This window comes from Vipera ursinii, assembly GCF_947247035.1.
Source record: "Vipera ursinii genome assembly, chromosome: 1".
Classification (NCBI taxonomy): Eukaryota; Metazoa; Chordata; class Lepidosauria; order Squamata; family Viperidae; genus Vipera; species Vipera ursinii.
In genome coordinates this window covers 51,494,710-51,520,394 of record NC_139512.1, presented here as the reverse complement: position 1 = coordinate 51,520,394, position 25,685 = coordinate 51,494,710, and the positions used below count along the sequence as shown (strand labels likewise).

At 41.0% G+C, this 25,685-nt stretch overlaps 1 protein-coding gene across 1 annotated transcript; it reads left to right on the top strand.

Annotated features, from left to right (window-relative positions):
• Positions 1–4,603: 4,603 nt before the first annotated feature.
• Positions 4,604–7,934, top strand: FOS (Fos proto-oncogene, AP-1 transcription factor subunit). The gene is made up of 4 exons (XM_083349262.1): positions 4,604–5,030; positions 5,682–5,927; positions 6,259–6,366; positions 6,499–7,934. Exons 1-4 carry the CDS (start codon positions 4,890–4,892, stop codon positions 7,105–7,107), a joined length of 1,104 nt encoding a protein of 367 aa, XP_083205388.1. The 5' UTR covers positions 4,604–4,889; the 3' UTR covers positions 7,108–7,934.
• The last annotated feature ends 17,751 nt before the right edge of the window (positions 7,935–25,685 follow it).

Below are 25,685 nucleotides of genomic sequence, written 5' to 3'. Positions count from 1 at the left end.
TCCTCTTTGTCACATTTATTATCTAGCACCTTTGTTTGCTTTCAATACCAGGGTATTGTATTCAGCAAACACAGTACAGCTTGTACTATTTCTTACTAGGAAACACTTGCTAATCTATACTACAAAACCATAGATTTGAGTATTCGCAATGCTTCGAGAGGTAAATATGGGTGCAGCTCTCAATTACAGTACACTTTTTCATTTGACATTACTGAGATACTTCCTTTTTTCCTTGTACACAAATGTATATAAATGTATGCACCAGTATTATGAGGAAAACACAACTCCACAATATATGCATCTAGAATGAAGTTGCTATGTATCCAGAAAGCTCCTAGCTAGGAATACATTTCAAAAAGGTCTGAAAATGTAATTCATCCATGAGATATAATACAAATTTGGATATATTATTCTGAATAGAAATATTTTCTTTCTCAGTCCAACTAGGAAAGCAGCTTCCTAAACACTGAAAAGTTAATGGCTGTTGCTGCTCAATCTGTATTCATTGCTTTTAAGTAAAGTGGGTATCAAGACAGAATAATATTCAGTGTAATGTTTCAAATCACCAGCCAACTTTTAATAGGCATCTTAATTTGAAATAAATTGCTATCTATAATATAAGCTTTCATACGGATTATTGTGTACATTTCCAATTCTTTGCACACTAGAGGATGAGATTACAATATTTTAATCAAATACTGATTTTATTGATCAAAGCAAAACAATTCCATCGTATCCAAGCATCAGCTCTTTAAGTTTTGAGATCAAATAATTCAGTCATGTCTATTATTGAACAGGATTAGCCTACTATAAAGCTTGCTTTCAGCATAAGTATTTAGTCGTAAATGCATAATATTCTATTGGGTATTGATCACTTCTTAATGTGGGATATTTTTTAAAAAAAATTCATGAGAGAATTCTAAATATCAATTTCAGGTAAGTTGTGATTCTCTACAATGTATCCCTATCAAGAATTATAAAGGCAGGTCTCTCAAGGGAAATAAAATTTAATGGGAGTTTATAGAATATAAACAAAGAAAAGGCATACCAGGTCACTGCACTAATCAAAGACAGCCAAAGGGAAGAACATCCACAAGCATTGTTTTTCCTTAATAATAACGTTAAGGTAAATTATATGTTGTTGTCCTTTTATGACCCTTGAAATTTGCTGCCTGAAGCTGGTAGCCAGTATGTTATCTAAGAGGGATTTATAAAACTAAACGGTTTATTAGCCGCCTGGAGTGAAAAGAAGGCTCGGGTGCCAGCTGATAATATGTGTTTAGTCTGCGAATAAGCCAACGTTAAATAAATAACTGCATAAAGCAGGAGTCATTCCATTTCTTTGGTTCTGAGTTTTAAGTTAACCACAGCCCCCACGGGGTCTGAGCTAATTTAAGTAATCTGGGAAGTGAGAAACTGGATCGCGGGCCCAGGGCCTTCAAGCCCCGCCCAAGAGGAGAATCGCTCCACTCCCGAGGCTTCTGTCACAGGCTGTGACGAGGAAACCTGGAAATAGCAGCTGGCCCAATTCCCTTCGCTTCGATGGCCCAAACGCTTCGTTCAGCGGCGGCCACACGCTAACATCAGCTTCTGCATTTGGCCTATGAGCTCAGGCAGCAGGAATCGCAGCCGGCTGCGGCGGAACGAAGCTCCTCCCCTGCCTAGAAACTGCTCGGGAGAGGGGCTCTCTGTTGCTGTAAACACGCGACAGCACCAGAGCTCTCCTCCTTATTGGCTCCCACGACGGGCGAGAGCGAGCTGGCTCCTGTCCCGGCTGTCTGTCAGCTCTGCACGATGGTGGGTGGTTCTGGGCTTCCCCTGCAACAAACAGTAGGATCATAACAAACTGCAGCTTCGGGAAAGGAGAAATCTCCGCGGCTTGTTACCGCAGCTCCATGGCTACTTCCCAAATATCCTCGCGTCCGCTGGGGGCAGAATTGAACACATCTCAGCCGGGGTTCTCTTCCCAGACGACGCATAATTTCTGGGATCTTCTGTTAACAATAAATCGCCAAAGTTGGCTGGCATTTTGAAGAATTGAAGGAAGTTGATCAAGTCAGCTCCTCTAGAAAGCAGCTGTTATGATTTAATGTCTCGTGATTATACTGATCTTAAACGTGCGGAATAGTTGTCCGTCCCCCGCCCCTCCGCCCTTTCCCGTCAACTTTAAGGAACATTAGGCTGTATTTTCCATACATACCATCCGTGTTTGGTACTGCTTCTAATCCAGAACTTCATCCAGAAACAATTCGATTCAGGAATGGAAATTATTCGTAATCACAATAAACAAGGTTCCCATGGTAATAACCTGAACGATCAATATTATATAAATGTTTAAACCCTATTAATGTATAGCAGGACAATAAAGTGATAAAAATTAGCTCTCGCTATAGAAACAGATCATGTATCAGAATTACTTTCTAACCCTGTATGAAAAAATATGGTGTGTAACTTGAAACCTGACTACCCCAACAGAAACACAACTTCTAAACCATTTGCTGATTAATTTGTTGATATTTTCAAATCTGCTTGCAATCAGGAATTCCTAGTGAGTGAATTCCACTACCTGAAAAGTAAAATCTACAGCATTATCTCATTCTTATTCTCTTTTTTTTTGTGGCTAATTGAGAAAACAGGCAAAATTTTTGGAGCTCACCCAAATATTTTGGTCTTGATCTTGTATTATTTTTATTCTACAATAAAATGAAACATGAGGATGAAACAATATATATGTGCTATATACTTTTAGCTCTGAAATGGGGGCAGCAAGCCAGTTGTTTCTGAAAGACTCATTTTCCCAACTGATACCCCTCTGGGTATGTTGGGGTTTACAGAAGGCAACAAGTTGGCTAGACATGTCTCCATCTAAGTGAATCACTGTGAAGTACTACCTGAGGCAAACTGTATTTTATATGCAGTGTAAAGGTGAATTCACAGACAATTTTGAAACTGTTTCAAAAACAGTGAGTTATACATTACTTTAATACTTTTCTGAATAACTATTCACATGTTTCTTTTCCTGCATTTTAGTGCATTTAGTACAGTAAAATGCTGACACTGCTGAAAAGAATGAAGTTTTGTAACTGCATAGAGTGGAGGCAGTGAGGTTCCTTTGCATGAACCCAAACAACCTCTGTGATATGAAATGGAACAGACTTTCATCAGAACTAATCCTCTTATTATTATGAAAGAGGTGAAAATGACATGACTGTCGACAAATATCTACAATTGGCTGTAAAGGTTGTGTATCTTCTCTTGATAACCTTTCACTCACTAGACATCTTACATTGATCTCATCACTGAGCTACATGCTGCTCTTCTATTATAGTTTCTATATAGCATGTGGATGAAAACATGTTTTTTAAAAGCAAACAATGCAAAAGAGTGATTTAAAAACTTATTGGCATGTAAATAGGCAAACTATTTTCTATAATATCAAGTGAAACTTTATCATTTCATATACAAAATAGTTTTGAATCATATTCCTTATTAAGAAGTAGGCAAGAATTGTTCGACTTTAAGCATATATAAGATTGCAGTATCTTTTAAAAAATAATTTACTATAATGTTGATATTAAAAATAAAATAGCTGTAACCAATTTACAAATAATTTAATCCCTGTAACAAATGAACTAATGTAAGTTGTCTGAGGTACATATTCTTACTGAATTTTGGTTTAATAGGATAATGATTGTTAGTTGTTGATCCTATAAAGTGTTGATTGTAAACATATTTTAAATGTACCTAAATAACTATGGATTTGAAAATATTGCTGTCTCATTAGTATTAATATTTGTACTTGTATGTGGTCAGCACAATACAAGATTCTCCATGACAATCTGTGAGTTAAGTTGGACTGAGAAAGTGTGACCAACCCAAGATCCCTCAATTATATATTTTATTGAACCCTTGCAAGTTTAGCCCCAGACATAAAGCCATTTTTCAGTATTGACTGAATATGGAATTCCTAAATATAAAAAGTCTTATATGATTTTTTAAAAAAATTCTTGAGTGAAAAATTATCCAACATTTTTACTTAATTCTTATCCTAATCTTAATCTTAGTGGTATACTACATTCCTCTTCTCTACCAAGGAGAGGGAGAATCTTCCGGAGAGAGAGATATTTCAAAAACCATGCAAATTTTGAGAAAATAGATACTGTACATAAAGTTCAGCGAGAGGAAGAATTCTGCCTCAGCTTTATCTTAGCAAAGGCTTCAGTGTTTCTTCTCGTGGAGGTCATGAGCTAAATAGACAATTAAAGTTCTGTCTCTTTAAAGCGTCGTGTCATGTCAGTGTCTGGTCAGCACTAAATGGACACAATTCTGTATGCATAATCCGTTTGCTGCGGCTATTACTTTTACTCCCCCTGCCGTTACCACAAACACGCACCATCCCATTTGGCCTCAGTCCTCGAGCGATTCCCGTCAGTCACACCCCTGCACAGGATGTTATATGCCATATAAGGATATGTACGTCAGTTGGGTTTCCAAGCTAGGTTGAGCCGAAGACTTTGTAGTCGGCTTCCTAGACTTTTAAAAGTCGAGAGCTCTCGCGAATCTTCTTATAAAAGCATCGCAACCCATTAGGGAGGGCTTCTGGATTACGTTAAGAGAAATTCTGATGGTATCGTACAATTTTGGATCACCTAGAATAGATTCGTGATCCCTACTACGCTCCTCCCTTGTGACGTAGGTTCATTCAGAATAAAAGGCGGAGGTACCGCTTTACTCCAGGACAGACTTAAGCAGTGTTCGAAGGAGCTGAGGCACGGGAAGTAACTGGAGTTTACAAGTAACCTGTTCGCCTCAAGAGCCACTCCATTCGGATTTTAATCTGGGATAGATATACCACCCTGAAGGGTTTGTATAATCCCAGGTTCTCCGACATGATGTTTCCAGGCTTCACCGCTGACTACGATGCCTCTTCCTCCCGCTGCAGTAGTGCTTCTCCGGCGGGGGACAGTCTCACCTACTACCCTTCTCCCGCAGACTCTTTCTCCAGCATGGGTTCGCCTGTTAACGCGCAGGTGAGGAAACAGGGACAGTGGCTTGGGGCAGGGGTGGGGTGGGGTAGGAAGGACTTGACTGTTCCTCTATTGCTGTCGGGTCCAGTGGCCAAGAGTAATCGGCAGTAACATTTAATGCTCATGGACGGGGGACTCGAGTTGGCCCGACCGGCACGCGATGCATGCCTTTCGGTTCCTGATATTTTGCATGCAGTCAATTAGTGTTATTCCTTGTCTCTTCTCATAGGGACTATCGGTCTCTTATGGCAGTGGAGGGGGTGGGGTGGGGGGGAAGGTTTTGGTTTCGGCTCCTCTTAAGTACTCTGGATTAAGGGAATTGGGTGGGACGTGAATCCGGCAGACGTGCTTAGCTGTGGATGCGTAAAACAATTTCATTGATAAAACGCGACTTCATTCAGGAGACTCCGGAGCGACGTTTGCGTCAGCTCGGACGTCAGAGATATTTTTAACAAGCCCCTGTTCTTGTGTAGCTCGGTGATGGTGTTAACAGCGTCCGAATTAATGCGGCTCAAGGGACTGCAGGCCGAGCTCAAAATAACCCACCATTCTCTTGGGCCAGAATGCAATCATTGTGTGCGTCGTATCTTTCTCCCTGCCCTAGCCTCTCCCGGTTTTTTTTAATAATTAAGTTTCTTTATGTTTTTTTTTTAGGATTTCTGCACGGACTTGGCTGCCTCCAGCACTAACTTTGTCCCTACGGTGACTGCCATCTCCACAAGTCCTGACTTGCAATGGATGGTCCAACCCACTCTGAGCTCTTCGGTGGCCCCTTCGCAGAATCGCACTCATCCCTATGGGCTCCCTGCTCCTCAAACTGGGGTCTACCCAAGGGTTGGGATAGTCAAGACGACAGGAAACAGAGGGCAAAGCATTGGCAGAAGGGGCAAAGTTGAACAGGTGTGTACTTTACCTTTTGCCTGACAAGCAATTGAGCAATTGAGAGGGAGAGTTCTGGATTGTGGGTTAGGTTTACACTTGGCGAGAAAGAAAGGAGGGCTATTTGACCCGACGTTGACTGTTCCCTAGGAAAGGAAGGGCGCTTGCTTGGAGATGGGAAATAAATCTGTTAGGAGATGGTCCGCCCCTTAAGAATACTTTTGCTTGGCTCTACTGAGCGCATGTAAGACTTGCATTTCATAGCTGAGCCTTGAAGCGGAGATAAAAGAAAAACAAGCACTTTCCGGGCTCCCGGTACTAATACTGACTGGCATGCTGTCTCTCTCCATAGCTGACGCCAGAAGAGGAGGAGAAAAGGAGGATTCGGAGAGAAAGGAACAAGATGGCAGCCGCAAAATGCCGCAACCGGAGAAGGGAGCTGACCGATACCCTGCAAGCGGTGAGTATCTCCGGCTAGACCTCGCCGGCTGGGCTTCCTATGCCGCTGCCGCCGCCGCCGCTTTCCTGCCCCCGGCTCCTTTTCCGCCCGAAGAGCTGACTGACTTGTCCCTCCCCTTCTGTGTGTCCGCAGGAAACCGACCAACTGGAGGAGGAGAAGTCCGCGCTCCAGACAGAAATCGCCAACCTGCTCAAAGAGAAGGAAAAGCTGGAATTCGTGCTGGCCGCTCACCGCCCTGCCTGCAAGATCCCCGAGGAGTTACAGTTCTCGGAAGAGCTGGCGGTCTCTTCCCTGGATCTGTTAGCCGAGGCGCCCGTGGTCAGCTCTCCCGAGTCCGAAGAGGCGGCTTTCGCCCTCCCGCTGCTGCAAGAGCCGACCCGGGCGGAGCCTACGAAGGAGAGCAGTGGCTTGGAGTTGAAGGCCGAGCCCTTCGACGACTTCTTCGCTCGCTCCGCCCGCGGGACGCCGCGCTCTGTGCCCGATATGGATCTCTCCGGCTCCTCTTCCTTTTACGCCGCGGACTGGGAGCCCCTGGCGCCAGCGGCCACCGCGGATCTGGAGCCCCTTTGCACCCCGGTGGTGACCTGCACGCCCTGCCCCAGCACCTACACCTCCTCCTTCGTCTTCACTTATCCCGAGACCGAGTCTTTCCCCAGCTGCGCGGCGGCTCATAGGAAAGGTAGTAGCAGCAACGAGCCCTCTTCCGACTCGCTCAGCTCGCCTACTTTGCTGGCTTTGTGAAGGGACCGAGTCCCCGAGCAATAATCGCGGGGCTGGGTGAAATCATCGTCCCTGTCCCGTCTTGCTGCTGCTGCTGCCGCCGCCGCCGCCGCTGCTGCTGCTGCTGTTCCTGCATGGGGCCTTAGGCCGCAAAGGAGCCCCTCTCGGAGTCCCAAGGCCTGGGGAAGACGAAGCGCCTCCATGCTGGCGTGAGGTACGGGCAGCCCATCTGGAGTGAAACGACTTTGCTGAAGGACTGCTTCGCAGCCTCTCACAAGGCCCGATTCTTCTTCTTCTTCCAGAGATGTAGCAAATCGCATGGAATCTGTCTTGTCCCCACCCATGAGAACTAGCAGTTTCATAGCATGTTCAACATGGCTGGGTTGGTGACTCCCTTCCCTCCTTACTATTCACTAGCGTTAGCTAATTAATCTGTTGGTTTAATGATTGGAATTTTGATATGGTGCTGGGTATCTAGTGCAGCTGATTAACAATAACTACTGTGTTCCAGGCAATATTGTGTTTTGATCACTTAGCAATTGTCTAACTTAACTGCGAAAAAGACAAATTTCATTTTCTAGATTAATGAATAGCTATGTTGTCTGCGTACTATACTTCTTTGTTCATTAATGTCCATTGTAACTTTAACTGATCATACATCGTTGAAGTGGTCTGAATGGTTTGACATAAGTTTTCCATGAAAACGTTTTATTGTGTTTTTAATTTATTTATGAATATTTATATTTATTTTTTTCTACCTTGAGGTTGAAATGTGGAAAAGTGAATTTGAATGACACTTAAGCATTGTTTGCTTACTGTTCAAGACCCTGTCAATAAAAGCATTTAAGTTGAATGCTATAAAGGCTCTTTGATTTCTTTACAATGAAACTGGTCTGAGAAATGGATTGAAATTAACTGGGAGATAATTTAATGCATTGCAGACTTAAATCTGTGATTTCTTCAAAAGCATTAATGTGGCTAATAAACAATATTAGTATTACTAATCCTTTGGCTACATAGCCCCTATCCTGCTCTTTCATCATAAGCATGCTACAGCTTTAATAATCCTGTTGCTTCAACATGTGCTAAGGCTAAGACTGTACAAAATTCTAATCACACAACATAGGAAAGCATATCTCTGTTTAGTAGAACATAGTTCCAAGTAAATGTGTATAGCTGCTCATATTCTAAATTTCTACACGTCAGTTGTACTATTAGTAAAGAACATTGGTTTAATAAGGATAGGTAACTAACCATCATAGAGCAACAAATTAAATTTCCTTTAGCCTTGTGATTATTTCTGTTCAGATAAGTAGTTTCATCACATCACACTTCCTGTTTATTTCCCTCTGCCTGAACATATCTGACTTTGTTCTTTCATCTTCATTGTTTCCTACATCTACGCAGTGTTTCATTTTCCTCTGCCTCATGTCCTTCATTTGTCACCAAAAATGAAATAAATATAAGTAAAGGGAAAAAATAGTTGTTCATTGGGGAAAAGGTGGAGAGTATCAGTAATTCTTCAGATATTTCCCATGCTAAATTACAGTTCTATTTTTGATTAGAAAAACTGTAATAAGGTATAATATGTTTAGAAACATAACCACTTAAAATTTATCACTCTTTAGTTTTTAATAATGAGCATAAGGTATAATAGTAAGGCTCCCAAAAAATGAGCAAGCCTCTGCATTTTAAATGTGGAATAGCTGTGTGGTGAACATGAATGGGTTTGGATATAAAATATTATTATTGGATAAGCTAAATAATGATGGAATGTTGACCAGATTAAAAAAAACAATTTAGGGAAGAAAACAGAAGAGGGCATGGACAGTTGTAACCCTTAAAAAGATGTCCAGAAATTTCACAAAATTAATACTCTTAACATTAATACAATAGTTCCTTTATCAAATAATTTGCCATTGTTAGTTGATGTGATGTGAGAATCTTGCAAATTATCTCAGATTTTCTAACAAGCATTATCCAGTTAAAGCAGTATCCAGAAGTCCTTGAATATGTAGAACATAATTGTAAGATAATATAAGTAGGTATTCCACAGTTTTCTGTAAGTGATGTGAATATTTGTCAAAAGTTTGATCTCATGTTTATTCCTAAATAAATGCACAGGAATTCAGCTTCTGTAAAAGAAAATGAGAACATAAAGCATAATATGAAGACCAGTGCATTAAATAATCTTTATTAACAAATCAATGTAAAATAATGTATCCAATTATAATGAAATGTACCTCACTGGTTTCATGGAGTATTTCTCAGATATATTTGCTGAGCTATCATTAGTTTGGGAAATTGTCAATAATATTGCTTCTTAAATATAATAGTAAATTAATTATTTGGAACATGATTTATGAAGTTGACATTAGAACCTTCAGTTAAGTGTAAGTGTTTAATTTTTAAAGTATTTTTCTTCATACGAAGTCTTAAAGTTGTATAAAGTTAAACTGCTTAAAAAGAATTCAAAACTTTTTGTATTTTCTCATAACATTATATATGATTTCATATTTCTTTACATTGCAAACAAACATTCACCGAAAAATATTTCATGTTTAAGAGATGAGCTGTCCAAGGTTTAAGTTCAAGTAGCATGATTTTAAAAAATGGGTACTTACATCCTGTATGATTTCCATAAGGTAAAGGTAAAGGTAAAGGTTCCCCCGCACATGCGTGCTAGTCGTTTCTGACTCTAGGGGCCGGTGCTCATCTCCGTTTCAAAGCCGAAGAGCCAGCGCTTGTCCGAGGACGTCTCCATGGTCATGTGGCCGGCATGACTCTACACTCAGAAATATTTATTTTACAAATTAATTTTTTGGCCTTTTCATACATAAACTATAGGCTGAATTCTAAAATGAATAAACAAAGAACTTCATAAAGAGAAATTTCCTTCCCTTTCATCCTCCTCCTTGAAACCACTTTAATCTCCTGTGAAGAGGATCAATATATTCTTTTGGACCACATAGAGTCTATTTTATGACTAGTTGGTAGAATTGACATGACTGGAAAATCACTGAAATTGGATTTAGCTCCTAAGATGAGTTGGATTTATGAAAAAAAAATTCAATTCTTCCCTTTCTATTCCAAAGTCACCTCACTACCATATCTTAATAGTGATTCTGAAGGTTCAGGAATATATCTGAACAATGTGGGAAATTTTCTAAAGAGGAAAAGAGCAAAACTCTTCTCCCCATGATTGTGATAGGTTATAGTCTTCATCAATTTATATTCTCAGAATGATTATAGGGCCAAGGTAAAAACCACAGGCATTCCTAAAAACAAACGATGCTTGAGATAATACTCTGTATTTCAATATGTCAGTTTCCTATTCATTTTACAAAATAAATGAATTTGAGTGAGCCAAATTCCATGTTCACACAGAGCAGGGCTTTTCAACCAGTGGTACGGGTACGACCTGTGGTACATTGATACCTAGCAGGTGGTATGCGACCATCCTAGAAAAGTGGTAGTGGGGGAGGGGAATGAGCTGAACCGGTGGCAGCACTGCACAAGCCTGAACCAGAGACGGCTGTAGCTGCAGGGCTGTCAGGGCTCAGTGGAAGCACCAGGATCAGCACCAGGCTTTAGCTGTAGCTTGGCGCTGATCCTGGTGCTTCTGCTGAGCCCAGAAGAAGCGCCTATCAGCTGGAATGCTGCAGCATCTCCAGGCTTTTGTGATTTACATTCAAATGCTTGGCAACTGATTCATATTTATCATGGTCACAGTATCCCAGGTTCATGTGAAGTGACCAAAACCTGCTGCAACCACCCAGTAGAGGGGAGGGGGAAATAAAAACCAGATACCCCCCCACCCCACCCCTGCTGCCAATCCTCAACAGAAATGCTCACAACAATGAAAACCTTGGACAAGAGGAAGAGCACCGCCGGGCAGGCAGGTAGATGTCTTGCTTGGATGTGGCTTGGGGGGCACTTTTTCAGTGCCATTGTAACTTCGAACACTCACCAAGCTAACTATTTATTTATTTATTTATGGGACTTATATGCCGCCCTATCTCCCGAAGGACTCAGGGCAGCTAACAACAATAAAAACAACAATACAAAAGTTAAAAGAAATTAAATAAACAGCCCCAATAAATAAGTTAAACTAAACAATTAAAAATTAAAAAAACATTTTAAAAAACCCTGTCATCAGTCCAGGTCAGCCTGATGAAAAAGGAAAGTTTTAAGGCTGCGGCGAAAGGACCAGAGATCCGGGGCCATCCGGAGCTCAAGGGGGAGTTGGTTCCACAGGGACCTGTACTTCATCACTTTTTCCTTTTTTTTTTTTGGATCATCAAGTTTTTGACACCTTGCTAGGCGACTGGTGGATGTTGCCATATCCTAAAAGTGGTACAATGGGTGAAAAAGTTGAAAAGTCCTGACATAGAACCTATGGGTATTCCATTTTCTTTCTGGTTTAAAATCAGGGTAGAATTATAAATTCTATAGGACACCATTCTTCAGTTTGCCTCTTGACAGAGTTAGCTTAGTTAGTCTAGTTAACTAGATTAGACAAGTTGTGACCTGTTGGGTTATCGTTTTCAGATATATTTTATTATCAGATTCCTCAAAGCCTTCTAACTTACTGCCTTTACTGGAAATGTTACCGTATATTCAGAGATGCATATGCCTTGAAAATGCCCATATTGAACTATATACATAGTCAAACATCAGCATAGAAAATGCTTTACGATATTTTGAATTATGTCATAAAGACTTTATACTAATTTTGATGTCATAAATTTTTTTATTAAATTTGTCAAATTTCAATTTCAATTCCACAGAAGTCATGGCTCTATATTTTGGATAAAATCTGTAAATTAGCCCATTTAAGGTACCTTAGTTCAAAAATTGTTGCCCTGTGATGCATCATTTTGTTCAGTTAAAGGTTATGGGAACAAGAATTTTAATTATATAAAGACCAAAGAACTATTCAAAATATGCATATACTATGACAATAATATTACATATATATAATACATATTATTCCATATGAAAAATGAAGGCATGCTAAGACAAAAAAAATTCAGACTTAAAATAAGGAAAAGGAGAAGAAATATATGCTAATACCATTCATTACATTCCTTTCTATCCTTATGTTCTAAACCATAGGTGCCCAACCTTTTGGCTTGTATGGGCCACATATAAAATATATAATATAGTTAATGTATATAAATCACATATTAATGTTAAAAGTTTATGAACTTGTGGGGCTGCATTACTCGCTCTTCAGAGCTGCATGAGCTGAGGGTTGGACATATCTGCTCTAAACCATTCTCGCTTTTATCACTTTATATACTATTTTATAATTGTGCACCAGTGTACCATATCTACCTTCTAGTTTCTTTAGTTTAATAAGCTGACTCAGTTACTGCAACTCTAGGCAATGTAGAACCATATAATGAATATAATAATACAACTTAAAACAACAAAATAAAAGCAGTCACAATACCAAAATAATTAAAACTCACATGGGGAGCAATGCAGCAATTGCCACAGTTGTTCACATTGAAGTCAATATCCAAACAACAACACAAAACTCACCTTGTCCCAGGACCTTGTGCTGAATGAACAAAGCTTTCCTAAAGTATAGGACAGGGAGGGTTATATGAACTTGGTGGGGGGAGGGGGCAAGGTGCTAATCCAGAAGACAGAGGCCGCTGCAAAGGAAGTCTACCTGCAAGGTCACTAAAAAGCCATTGCTTTAATGATGAGATCCAGAGCATACCAGCTCTGTCAGATTTTATTGGATGGGCAGACACAATTGGAAAAAGGCAACTCTGTAGCTACCGTATTCAGCTTCAGAGCCATGAAAGGCTTTATAGGTGACAACCAGCCCTTGAATTACACCAAAAAGTGACAGTTGGAGCAACAACATTTTGGTTTGCAGGTAATTTCTAGATTAAAGATAGTAGCTTTCATAGAATAGCATGAACTATTTAACCATTTTGTGACATATTAGCCAACATGTGCCAGGTACTATCTCTATTGTTAGCAAGGAACATTGACTAGGGCCTGGCATGACTAAAATTAGAAAACTAGCCTATACTTTTTCTCTGTTTTATTAAAAAAACATTGTGTGAAAGGTGCTTATTACACAATCTATAGGTGGGAAGGCAAATATCCAGGGTTGCCAAGTAATCACTCCAGGTCTTTGTACCTCTGGCTGTCACTTGATAGAAAAAGAGCAGCAGGACTATATGTTGGAGACAGCAGCATAGTTGTTCTAAGGTAAAGGTAAAGGTTCCCCCGCACATGCGTGCTAGTCGTTTCCAACTCTAGGGGCCGGTGCTCATCTCCGTTTCAAAGCCGAAGAGCCAGCGCTTGTCCGAGGACGTCTCCGTGGTCATATAGCCGGCATGACTAGATGCCAAAGGTGCATTTTTACGTGCTTTCAAACTGCTAGGTTGGCAGAAGCTGGGATGAGTAACAGGCGCCCACTGTTACGCGGCGGCACTCGGGATTCGACCCGCCAAACTGCCAACCTTCTGATCGACAAGCTGTGTCCTAACCCACTGAGCCACCACATCCCTCATAGTTGTTCTAGTCCCCTTCTATACCTGAGGCAGTGTTTTTCAACCTCCCAATACCGGTTGTAGAATCCTGGGAACTGAATTGCACACAGTGAAACGCACACTGATCTGAGGTATTGTGAAAGGGCTTTTTTTTTTTACGGTGGCAATATAGCTATTTTTTTTACCACGTGGTTCATAGTGTGAAAAATCAAGCTTGTACATGGATGAAATACAGTATCCCACATATCTTATGTTCTTCCTATAGAAACTCAGTGTGATAGGGCAATCTTCAGAGAAGGGAAAATCAAAAAAAGATCGATTGAAGTGGATGAGAATAGATGAATGAATTTCTCAAAACAGCTCTGCCCTTAAGTGCTCTGATTGTTGCCAAGATAAGAAAATGAAGGTGACAAAAATGGAATTCTCTGGCTCCTTTGATGGTTGAGAGGAAGAGGGAGGGAATTGCTCCACTTCAAATAAAAGCAGCAAAGCAAAAGTAAAAGTGAAAAGCTTTCTCTTTTAAAAAAAAAAACTAATCTTGAAAGTTTGCGTGACTTCATATAATTCTCGGCCATCGCCTTGAACTTTTACTTCTACAACTCCAGCCCGCTTCCTACTGCGCTTGCTCATGTTTATTATTTGGTTTCTAGGGTGTTTCGCAGGATACGTCACAGCGCCATGACGTTGAGCAGCCCGCAGAGACATTAGGAGCCGGCGGCGTGACGGACGCTCTTCCGGTCGTGGCCATATATGGAAGGGAAGGCACGTTCCTCTGCCGACGCTTATTCCCCCCCCACCTTTCTCTCCCACGTTGTTGTGCGGGCACGAGTCGACGGCTCTCGCTCCGGGAAGGTTCCAGAATGGAACGGAGCTTAAGTAGAAATCGAGGGTGGCGGCGTGGAAGGGTGAATGGGGGATTTTTGTCACTGTTCGTTATATCTAAATTGTTAAGTTTCGTGCTTCTCCGAAGTAAAAAAAAATGTGAGCGGACGGAGTGTGTGCAGACGTCTTGCATCAGCCTGCAAGGTCGGGGAAAGGTTTGATAATGTAAATGCAGTCAAGCGAACCGACCTCTCGGTGCAATGGGCTGCAATTTTATGAACCCGCAGTTAGAAACTCCTGATGGCGCGCGTATATAAAAAATACGGACGTTATTTTCCCCTCTAGATTAAATGCACGTGCATTTTCGTCTCTTGTGTGTGCTTTGAAATGATATTCTTGTTTCTTGGTCTGTTGTTGTACCTTGCCTTTTCCTGTCATTTTTTAAAAAGTACATTTGATCCCATTCATATAATCCATACGGGTAAACAGTGTTCAGTGATCAGGAGTCTGGTATCCTCTGACTAGCAGATTCTGTTAAAGACATAAGCTTTCCTGAGCAGCTCAGTTTAATTGGATCCTTTCTGCACCATCAATACTTTCACTCTCTAACCCCTAAAAAAAATATCTTTTGAGCTGGCTGGTGGTCTGTCATCTGACCTCGAAATGCAAAGGCCAGGAAAGGCAGTGGTTGTACCTTCTAGATGACCAATAAGACAACAGGAAAAAAACACCTCAATGTACCCTCAGTTGCAATCAGTTTCACTTGATGCTTAGCATCTCTCACAGTGGAATGGCTGCTGAGGATTGCCCCACCAAAGCTTTAACCCTCTATTATTTAAAAAACAAACAAAGGAATTGTTGAGAAACTGCAGGAAAGCATTCCGGCCAATTGAAAAGCAGCTCCCCCAAAATTCCCCGGGGGGGGGGGAGGGGACTGCAGATCCATTGGAAAACTGAGCCAGTTTGCTGCAGTGGTGAAAGCACCAGATTAGAAAGCTGGAGACCTGAGTTGTAGTCCTTGGCCATGAAAACCAGCTGGGTGACCTTGGACCAGTCACTCTCAGCCCAACTCACCTTTCAGGATTGTTGTGGGGAAAATAGGAGGAAGGAGTATTAAATAAACATTTGTTTATTAAAAAATAAAGGCAGCATAAAAATAAAATTCAAAAACCCACAGGCAGTGTATTTCCAGTTGTATTGCATCAGAGTTGGAAATAAATAGGCTCAGCTGCCAGATAGAAAATAGTTTATGGGATCAAACAGACACGTGAACAGAACTATCAGGACTCGAATTTGTATTAGTATGCTGCCTCAAGCTGGCCAAGGGCTGCTGTGAAAGCCCTGTTCTGGAGTGTAGAGATTGTGGGTCAGAATGGGGAGGAACAGGTTTTTTAGCTCAGTCCTAACCGGACAGTAATTTGGTGTTTTAGGGCTTCCTGGTCCTGGTGATTGTCCATCTTTTGTTCTAGAATCTAGACCAATTTGAGTGTCCTGGTCTCTTGGTTTCCTTTTGAGGAACAGCGGCAGCCATGGCAAGGAGAGCTTTTGCACAGCTTTCTGTTGTGCTCCAGTTGGGCCCTTTCCTGGAACTGGAGGCATAGCACACAGTCAGTTTTGCTTTGTTCACCTCCAGGTTTCATAACTGCAATGTGCTGTACATGGAGCTGCCCGTAAAGAAAATAAAGAAGCTGCACCTACTCCAGAATACAGTGGCACAGGCAGTTACAGTGCTTTTAAGTTCTGTTGACGTTACAACTTAGTTTTGTGAGCTGCACTGGCTCTCAATAGTTTCTGGATCCAATTCAAGGTACTGAATTCAAGTGCTTCATGACATGGAGCCAGGATATTGGAGGGACCATCTCCCAATTTTGTCTCTCCCCATTAGATACAGCACAAGGGGTGGTTCTGGTTCCTGTTGATTTAAGAATGCCATTTAACTGTCATGACACCTGGCTTTGCCACATGTGAGACTGGATACATCTGAATGCTGCTGGGCTTACAGAAAGGATTTAGGAGCTGGAAGTTCTCCCAAGCAAGGGGTTTGGAAAGTTATGGTCTGTTGTTATTGTTGAGGAATTACCTTTTGGGTACCATATTTTTTTTTGCTTTGATTATGTCTGATTGATTTTGATATTTATAGAATCTTCACACCTAGAAAATAATTTTTATTTTTATTTTATTTTAACCCCATTTATATCCCGCCCTTCTCCAAAGACTCAGGGCGGCTTACAATCTAAGCACAAATCAAATGTGCTTAGCAATAGCCTTCATTCTATGTATATGCCTGCTTATTAGGGCTTTGCCCCCCCCCCCATGCAGCATTATTACAAAGTCAGCTTATTGCCCCCAACAATCTGGGTCCATTTTGGGGATAAAATGAGGCCACCTTAAAGTGTTTTAGAAATACAGAGTCTCTTGAAGTTGAATTTCCCTCCTAATAACTTCATGGACAGCAAAAAAGAGTAAAGATGCCTTTACCTTAAGGTCAGTTCTTTATGATTACAAGGATACAACCATGTTGGGGAGTTTTGGCAACTACACAGAAGTGCTTTGCCATTGGCTGTTTCCTGGGGTGTTTTGAGTTGTCTGCAGTACTCTCATTGCACTATGGAATTTCTCCTACCCAAATACTTATCAATGAAGTTCAGCCCTGCTTAGTTTCAGAGTTCAGGCACAATCAGTCAAGTGCTACCAAAGATGAATATAATATGTTTCTTGTTTGCATCTAGAACAGGGGTGTCAAACTCAATTTCATTGAGGGCCGCATCAGCATTGCGGTTGCCCTCAGGGGGCCAGGTGGGTATGGCCAGGGTGGGCGTGGCCTACTGGGTGGGTGTGGCTAGAGTGCGTATGGCCTACTGGGTGGGTGTGGCCAGCTCTACATCGTTCGCATCAAGGGTGCCTATGGGACCCTGAGCAGGAGTGGGACAGATCTGAGGGTCTCTGGCAGAAGGAGGGTCTCTGGACCAGGGCCAAGGCGGTGGGGGCCATTCCCTCACTGTTTCCAGGATGGCTTCGCGGGCCACATGAAACCACTTCGCGGGCCTGATCTGGCCCCCGGGCCTTGTGTTTGACATGTCTGATCTAGAACAACAACTTTTAAGAAAGTTCAGATATAAATACAACAACAATAATGAAAGTGTATAGGGAAGCATGCAGAACACATAGATTTTGCGGAAATTGCTGTTGTGGCTGTTGGACCTCAATATGTCTGTGTGGGAGGAAGGGCAAGGAGCAGCCATCTGGGCAATATTGTTGCATCTCATCCCACAGTTGGAAGTTTGGATGGTTGAATATTTCCTAATGTTGAAAGTGAGGTTTCTGAAAATGTGATGTTCAAATCTAAACTATTTGTGTTTGAGACTAATGCACATATATTCACTGGTTATATACAAAACCTTGTGGATTAACTTATTTCCAAGCTACACAAAATTTCTGCATTTCCCTCATAGTTTTACTTCCTATGTTAAGGCAGGCACCTTAGTTTACAATAAGCCTGGTAATATTCTAAGAAGAGAGCTTGGTGTCACACACGATTTTTGTCAGCGTTGCATAACCAAATAATGCCTACATTCCCTGTTCATCATTTGGGTGTGAAGCAGAAGAAATATGTGTTTCCTGGATGAATGCACCCACCCACTTTTTAATTATATAAGTAATGCCTTATGGGAGTTTCAACATCTTGGCACGAGACTATAACCATAAAGGGCTTTTAAAAATCTATATATGGAAAAATCCCACTGATGTTTATTAATTTCATTTGGATACTGTTTTTTGCATATTGCTTAGGAAAGCCATTTTGGTTTTTCTGTTTGTGCCGAGATGTGGGTTACGAACTACTCATCAGTTTGTTATTACAACAGAACAATATATCCTGCACAATTGCAAAGACACTGTTTACAATGGTAAAACACATAATAAATATCAAATGTCCATTCCCATTACTTTAAAAATGTAACGCTAGAATTAAAAATCAACAAAAAAGAGAGGGTTCATTACCACTACTGTACCTGAACACCTGCTGGAATAGATCCATTTTTATGACTTCATGAAAAGCCAACTGGGCAAAGTTCAAATGACTCTCTAGAATTCTGTGTTCAGGGGTCATTAAAAAGGGCTATTTCCTGGGTTTCATTCCTTAATTGCTTAGGTGGGGACCCTAGACATTCCCTTCTTAACTGGGAGAAGATGGTCCTGAAGATAAGTGGGAGCTGAACCATGGAGGGCTTCATAGTTTACCACCAGTACTTCGGATTGGACGGATACATGCTGTCAACTGTATCATAAGCGTTGCATCACTACAGTGGCTAACCTGCATTAGCCCTGCTGCTGAATTTTGAATAAAAAGTTCAGTTGTGGGATAGTTTTCAAAGACAGACCCAGGAAAGTGTGTAATGTTACAGTTGTAAGGACTTCTGGATCCAAAAGGCAGGAATTGTGAAAGCATGGTGACAAGGGCCTGGCACAGAGCAAAGTTTAGGAAAACCCAAGCTGCAAATCTTCTTTGGGGAGTGTGACCCTCTCCAGAGCTAACAGGAACTGGGATTAAGCCAGATTCTTTATCAGCAACGTTTCTGGAGTGTTCATTGTCTCCCCAGCAATCTCATCTAGTTTCCATATTGCATATGAGTTCCAGACCTCACCAAACTATGTAACAGCTATTTGCTGGCTCAGTGGGGAAATTTTCAAGTACTTTCAGAATGCTCATAAGTTACCAGTTTTAAAGCCATACAGATAGTCCTCAATTTACAACCACAATCGGGACCAGAATTCCTGTTGCTAAGCAAGATGGTTATTATGTAGTGGGCCTATCTGGATTAGGAGGCCCCAGTTACAGTGATTCACGTTCTTTTTGGCACTGAGGACTGTAACAAACTCTTATGGAGCTGTCTGTGAAAACGATTCAGAAACTACAGTCTGTAGAAAAGGCAGAGTGTCTGGTTTCAGTTATAGTTCAATCTTTGCACTTGTTTTTGAGATGGATACTTGTTTTATTTGCATTTGTTTTATATATCTTTTGATGTATTTTTATTTTGTGAAATATCTGGAGTCAGTTTTGAGCTGCCTATGTACAAATACTTTAATGAACAAACCCGCAAGCAGGCAACCAAATACTTGAGAGTGACAGCTGCCAAACAGCTGGCAAGGAGTTTTTAGGGGCAGAGATTCCAAAGTTAGGCTGTCATGAAATTTTCCAGAGAGCTGAACAGCCTTTTTATATACTTTTATTTACTATTCCAGTACTACCAGTGCCAGACAAGAGATAACAAGGCTTGGTTGGTATATCAATTAATTAATGTTCCTTGAACGCTTGTGTCATGTGAGAAGTGCTATTTTATTAATATACTCCCCTGCATCCTTAATTGGTGTCATAAGTGGTTTAATTATTAGATGCTTTGATGACTCTTACCTCCTTGCACACCATGAAAAACGTGACTAAATTTGCCTACAAGGCTAGGTCTTATTTAACCTTTTAAAAATTCAGTGATAGTTATGATACTGACCTTGCCTTTGATGAGTACTTTCCATCCAAATTCCTTGAAGTACTTTAGAAACAATGACAGAACCGATTTCCATGAAGTATTCTAGAAGCATTACAGAAACGGATTTCCTCGAAGTACTCTAGAAGCATTACAGATTATCTGACTTCAACTTCATAATGCAATCCAATCACCTTTGAATCTGATTGAGGTTTATTGGACTTGTAGTCTAACATTCCTGGAGAATACTAGTTTATAGTATAAACTAAAATAGAGTGGGAGATAAATATACAGATAGAATGTCAAGCTTTATATCACTGTCACATCAGAATTTGCACAAATATTTTCACTTAAAATATTTACCTCAGGTAGGATTTTGCTACAGCTGTTGGTATGCTAACTGTATAGTTATTCTACCTCACAAAAATAGAAATTTAATTATTTTTAAATTGAAAGAGTTGTATGTTTAACATATGCACAAGCATGATTAATTTTTGCCAGTGTTCCTTAGTTCTCTTTGCAGTTTGCAGTTGCAGGCAGCAACTTATATGTTTTTTATAATTGGTCTTGTCCAATTGGTTACACTGAAAATATTTCTCCATAGATGTTTTGGAGAAAAATGAAACAAATGATTGTGACAGAAACCAGAGGTGCAAGAAACCACCCTATGCCAGTCTTCAAGGCCATGAAGCTTGAGAACGGAATATGGATTGCTCCAAACATCTGAGAGGTTCTCAAAACACTAAGCCAGTGATGGCGAACCTTTTAGACACCGCGTGCCCAAACTGCAACCCAAACCCACTTATGTATTGTCAGGTGCCGGGTGGGCATGGTCCATTGGGTGGGTGTGGCCCAATGGGTGGCCGTGGCTGCACTGGTAATGGCAGATTGAGTGGGACAATCAATTCCAACTTTGTGAGATCTTTTTTTTCCCTGCGGGAAGTTGAAATTGATTGATTGAACCTTTTTTTTTTTTGCACATGGCATTGGGGGCCTAAAGCGAAAAGGTTTTATAAAACCCATCTGAAGGCCTAGGACTCGGGCGACCACGTGTGTGCCCACAGAGAGGGCTGTGCATGCCACCTGTGGCACCCGTGCCATAGGTTCGCGACCACAGCACTAAGCAGTTCACCACTGGCTGAAGACAAACTGATCAGGGGGGAAGGCCAGGCCAAAGGGGAAAAAGTGTGTAACCTTTCACACAAGAACTTTAGTTTTAGCCGGCCTTTGCTGCAGCCAGCAATCTTTAGTAAAAGAACCTATGAGTTCAACAAAATGTTCAAGGGTCTTTCTTTCCTAGGCACCTAGTTGGGGCAGGTCTCACACATATATTGTATAATATGTGCTTTTGAATTTTTTTTAATATTTTTCTATAATTTTTCTCTAATTCATGAGAGAGAGATAAAAATAAGTAAGGCCATGGTTTTTATTTACTTATTTGGTTGATTTAAAACACTTTCCTCAACTTTGCAATGAATCCTCAAAGAAAGCAATTAAATATTCTGAACTTGCCAACAAGAAGCTTTTAACACCGCAAAGGCCTATTACAAAATTGGATTAAGGGAAGGATCTTGGTCATAAAGAAATGCATTGCTGGATAATATTGTGCTATAAGAAATACAGTCATTCCTCAGCACTCAACTGCTTCAATACCCATTGAATTCGCTACAGGTAATCCCCGAGTTACAAGCGTTCACTTAACACTCTTTCAAAGTTACGTGATGAGCGTCCTGTAGTGCTTATGAGCAAGTCCCAAAGTTACGAATATTGCAGCACCATGGCAGTCGTTCGCAGCTCTGTAACATTCACCCTGGTTATTCCCCACCCCTGCCCCGGGTCTCCCTAGGCACCAGGCCTTCAATACTCACCCTGAGAAGATCAAGATCTTTCGCTTTCTTGGCTGCTCCAGGCCTTCAGTGCGTTCGCAGAGAATGAAGGCCTAAAGTAATGCAAGATTACGTGAGATCAGTGGGGTGAGATCTCACACTACTGATCTCGTATGATTTCATGGTATTTTAGGCCTCTGTTCTCTGCAACAGAGAACAGCCAAACCTGTGAGACGCTTCCACATGCCTCCGGAGGTTGGATCGGGGTTCCGGAGGCCTTTTCCAGGCTGCTGTGGCACAGATCTAAGGGCGGGGGAGGGTTCCGTGCAACCCCCCCTGCAGCCTGATCCGGGCTCCCGAGGCCTTTTCCAGGCCCTAAGAAATAGGTAATTATTCTTTAGATTGCTATGCGAAATGTATGAAAGTCATTGGATATTATTGTTAAGATGTTGTTTCCCTATCTTTTGAACAACTAGTTTATGAATTTGTTTTGTTTGTCTTCTATAAGTTCTTGATTCCTGTGAATGCTGCATAGACTGGCCCAGGTAAAGGACTTGGGTCCCAAGGATGCTGTTGAAAGGCCTCCTGCATCAGTGAACTGAATTTCCCGTTTCCTTCCTCCCAGTACTTTAGCCATTTGAGTTGGAAATTGTCCATGTGTAATACTGGTATGCCAACTTATTTAAATGGGGCATAATTTTCAGTGGTGTTTCCTAGTTATCTGCTGGCTTCTTCATTTCTTTCCAAAAGCACCTTATGCAATTTTTACAACAAAAACCCTCAAATTCTATCAGTTCACAAATGACTCAGCTAATGTACATAGTCACAAAAAGCTCCCAAAGTAATTTAATTAAATGTGGGATGGTAATGCCTGCAATGCTAAGCTTTTACTGAATGTCCATGATATGACTAATCCTGAGGTTTGAACCCAGAGGCCACATTCCAGCTTTGAGGAGAATTTTCCCAGTATCAGAAGGAACAAAACCGAACCCGTATATAAATATGTTCTCAGAAGTGCTGAATAATTTCCTTATCAAAGAAATCTTGGTGTATTTTGACTGTGTGAAAATCAGGTATTATTATTTCTGGGGAGAAACAGAAACAAGTGCTGATTCAGAGATAGAAATGTTAATGAATTCTATGTAAACAAATTTAAATTTACTCCCTGCCTACCATTACAATGGCTCTAAAAGAAGCACACAGAAGCAATACATGAAAAACAGTCTATCAAGCAAATCCAAAGATTGTTCACTACGGGATATATTACAAATGTTTCAGCTCCTTTATGTACTCTGCCTGACTGAATGAATTCCAGTGCTAACACGTAATTAAGATGATAGGGTAGGACAGGACAGGACAGGACAGGACAAGACAAGACAAGACAAGCTTTTTTGTCACTTTTTTCTTTGAACACACTGGCACACATTAAAAAATGAAATTCTGATTCCTGCTCTCGAAAGAACAAAAAATAAATATACCCATGCACATACATGCACACACAAATGCAAGGTCACCGTCCATTTTGAATACATAGCGAAAAAAAGTTGAAAACTAACAAGATTGATACTGTATGGTACAAAGCTAATCTAGAATCTAGCTGTTCTGCTTCCGATACCACAAAGCCTCCTCCCAGTAGGTAACAGAAAACCAGTCATGAAGAGGATTTATAGTGTCCCTGACAATACTGAGGACTTTGGTCAAGCAGTGCTTATATGCTATGTCCTGGATAGGAGGAAGTAAACTTCCAATAATCTTTATTGCCATCCTCACCACTCTCTGCGCAGCCTTCCTATCCGGAACAATATTTCCAAATCACACAGTAATACAATACGAAGGATGCTTTCAATCATCCCTCTATAGAAAGTGGTAAGGACAGGGGAAGGAAGATGTACTCTTCTCATACGATGCAGAAAATGCAGGCACTACTGTGCCCGCTTCACTAGTATCTCACCATTAAGCAACCAAGGTAACCTTGGCTGCACACCCAGACACTTGATGCTGCTATCTCCACAGTTGAATTGTTAATATACAGAGCTGTATGGCTGTGCCTGCCTTTTCGGAAATCAACTAATCTCTTGTTTTTCCTACATTTAAAACCAGGCTGTTTTATTACACCAGTTCATCAAACCCTCTATCTCCTCCCGGTAATCACCTTCATTATCATCCTGAATAAGGATCACCACTGTTGTATCATCTGCATACTTCACAATATGGTTGGTAGCAAACCTTGCACAACAGTCATAGGTCAGCAGGGTGAACAACAGCAGACTTAGGGTACAGCCCTGAGGACAACCTGTGCTAAAGAAAATTGTGTTAGAAATATTACTCCCAGCTCACACATACTAGGGCCTATCAGTGAGAAAATCAAGAATCCAGTTGCACAAAGGATTATTGAAGCCTAAAAGGCTCAGTTTTTCTACTAAATGCTGAGAAATGATCATATTAAACGTTGAACTAAAATTGACAAAAAGTATTTTTTTTTCCTCTTAAGTGTGCCAAGATCAGATAGAGAACAGATGAAATAGCATCCTCTGTAGAGCAATTTGGACGGTAAGCAAACTGAAGCGAGTCAAATGCTGGAGGCTGGTTCCTTACCAGCCTTTCAAAACATTTCATAATGATAGACCTAAGTGGAACTGGACAATAACCATTAATGCCTTTCGGTGACTTTTGTCAAACATTACTTTTCAAAAGAATAAGATGTAAACTATAATTCTATCTTAGCCACTGTTTTCAATAAACATAATGGACATAGTTCCAAATTATCAAACCATGAGATGTTGTTCCCTTGAAGGATGAATGATTAACAATTGTCATGTGAACTGAGAATCTAAATCACATTGTTAACAAATTATTGCTACAGGTGGAGTAGAAATAGTTTAATGTGGCTATATTAAGCAAAATGATTTGTATCGTATTGCATTTCATAAGATATTATGGAAATGCATTTAATGCATTATTTATAAATTGTCCTTAAAAGAACCATTTAAAGACCACATCCATTAATCAACATAGACTTAAAATACAAATAAACATAAAATCATTTTTAAAAAATCTCCAAAGAAAAAACAATAAAAAACTAGAAATAGCAATAAAATACCCAGGCCACTAAATTGCTGCAGTAAAATTTATACAATTATTGCAGATAAAGCCTTTAGAATCTCAATAAACCCTTCTCTTCAAAGTCCCATGGAAAACAGATGAATCCTTAGTGATATTTAAAATAGAAGGAACAGGTTTAACATATCCCAGATGGCACCGCATTCAGAAAGAAGGATAGGATGAAGAGCTGCTATGATCAAAGATCAGATAGGAAGAATTACAGCCAGGGCCAGGAAAGTAGCTTGAGAAAGCCCCTTCCTAGTTTACATGAAGCGGGGGGGGGGGGGGGAGGGCGGAGAGAGCACATTCAGACTTACTAGATTTTGTTACTATAGCTGTTACAATAAAAGTAGTCTTGACCTATATGTTATTAGTTTCTTAGTTTGGTCCAGCTTGATAGACTGACAAGAACTAATCTTGCTCAGTAGACATCAAAGTAACAGTATTTCCTAGGTCAGTGGTGGCGAACCTATGGCACACATGCTAGAGGCGGCACTTAGAGCCCTCTCTGTGGGCACGTGCACAGTTGCCTCAGCAGAGTTCGTCAGAGTAGCAAGTGGCGTTTGGAAGTGACAGGACAAGAAGTGAGCGAGCAAGCAGGGATGCCCTGGAGATGGTCAGGGACTGGCTCCTGCCATCCTGGCCCTGGCCACGCTCACCCAGTCTGCCATGACCACTGAAGCCACGCCCACTCAGTGGTCCATGTCCCCCACCTCCCCTGAGGGCACAACAATGGTGATGCAGCCCTGGCACTTTGCGATAAATAAGTGGGTTTTGGGTTGCAGTTTGGGCACTTGGTCTCTAAAAGGTTCGCCATCACTGTCCTAGGTTCTCCTTCTCCCCCCTTT

Excerpts from the sequence above, each read along its gene's own strand:
- FOS (XM_083349262.1), top strand. The coding sequence starts at position 4,890 with ATGATGTTTCCAGGCTTCACCGCTGACTACGATGCCTCTTCCTCCCGC. Across the intron at positions 5,928-6,258 it reads GAAGGGGCAAAGTTGAACAG|CTGACGCCAGAAGAGGAGGA; the intron begins GTGTGTACTTTA and ends CTCTCTCCATAG. Across the intron at positions 6,367-6,498 it reads TGACCGATACCCTGCAAGCG|GAAACCGACCAACTGGAGGA; the intron begins GTGAGTATCTCC and ends GTGTGTCCGCAG.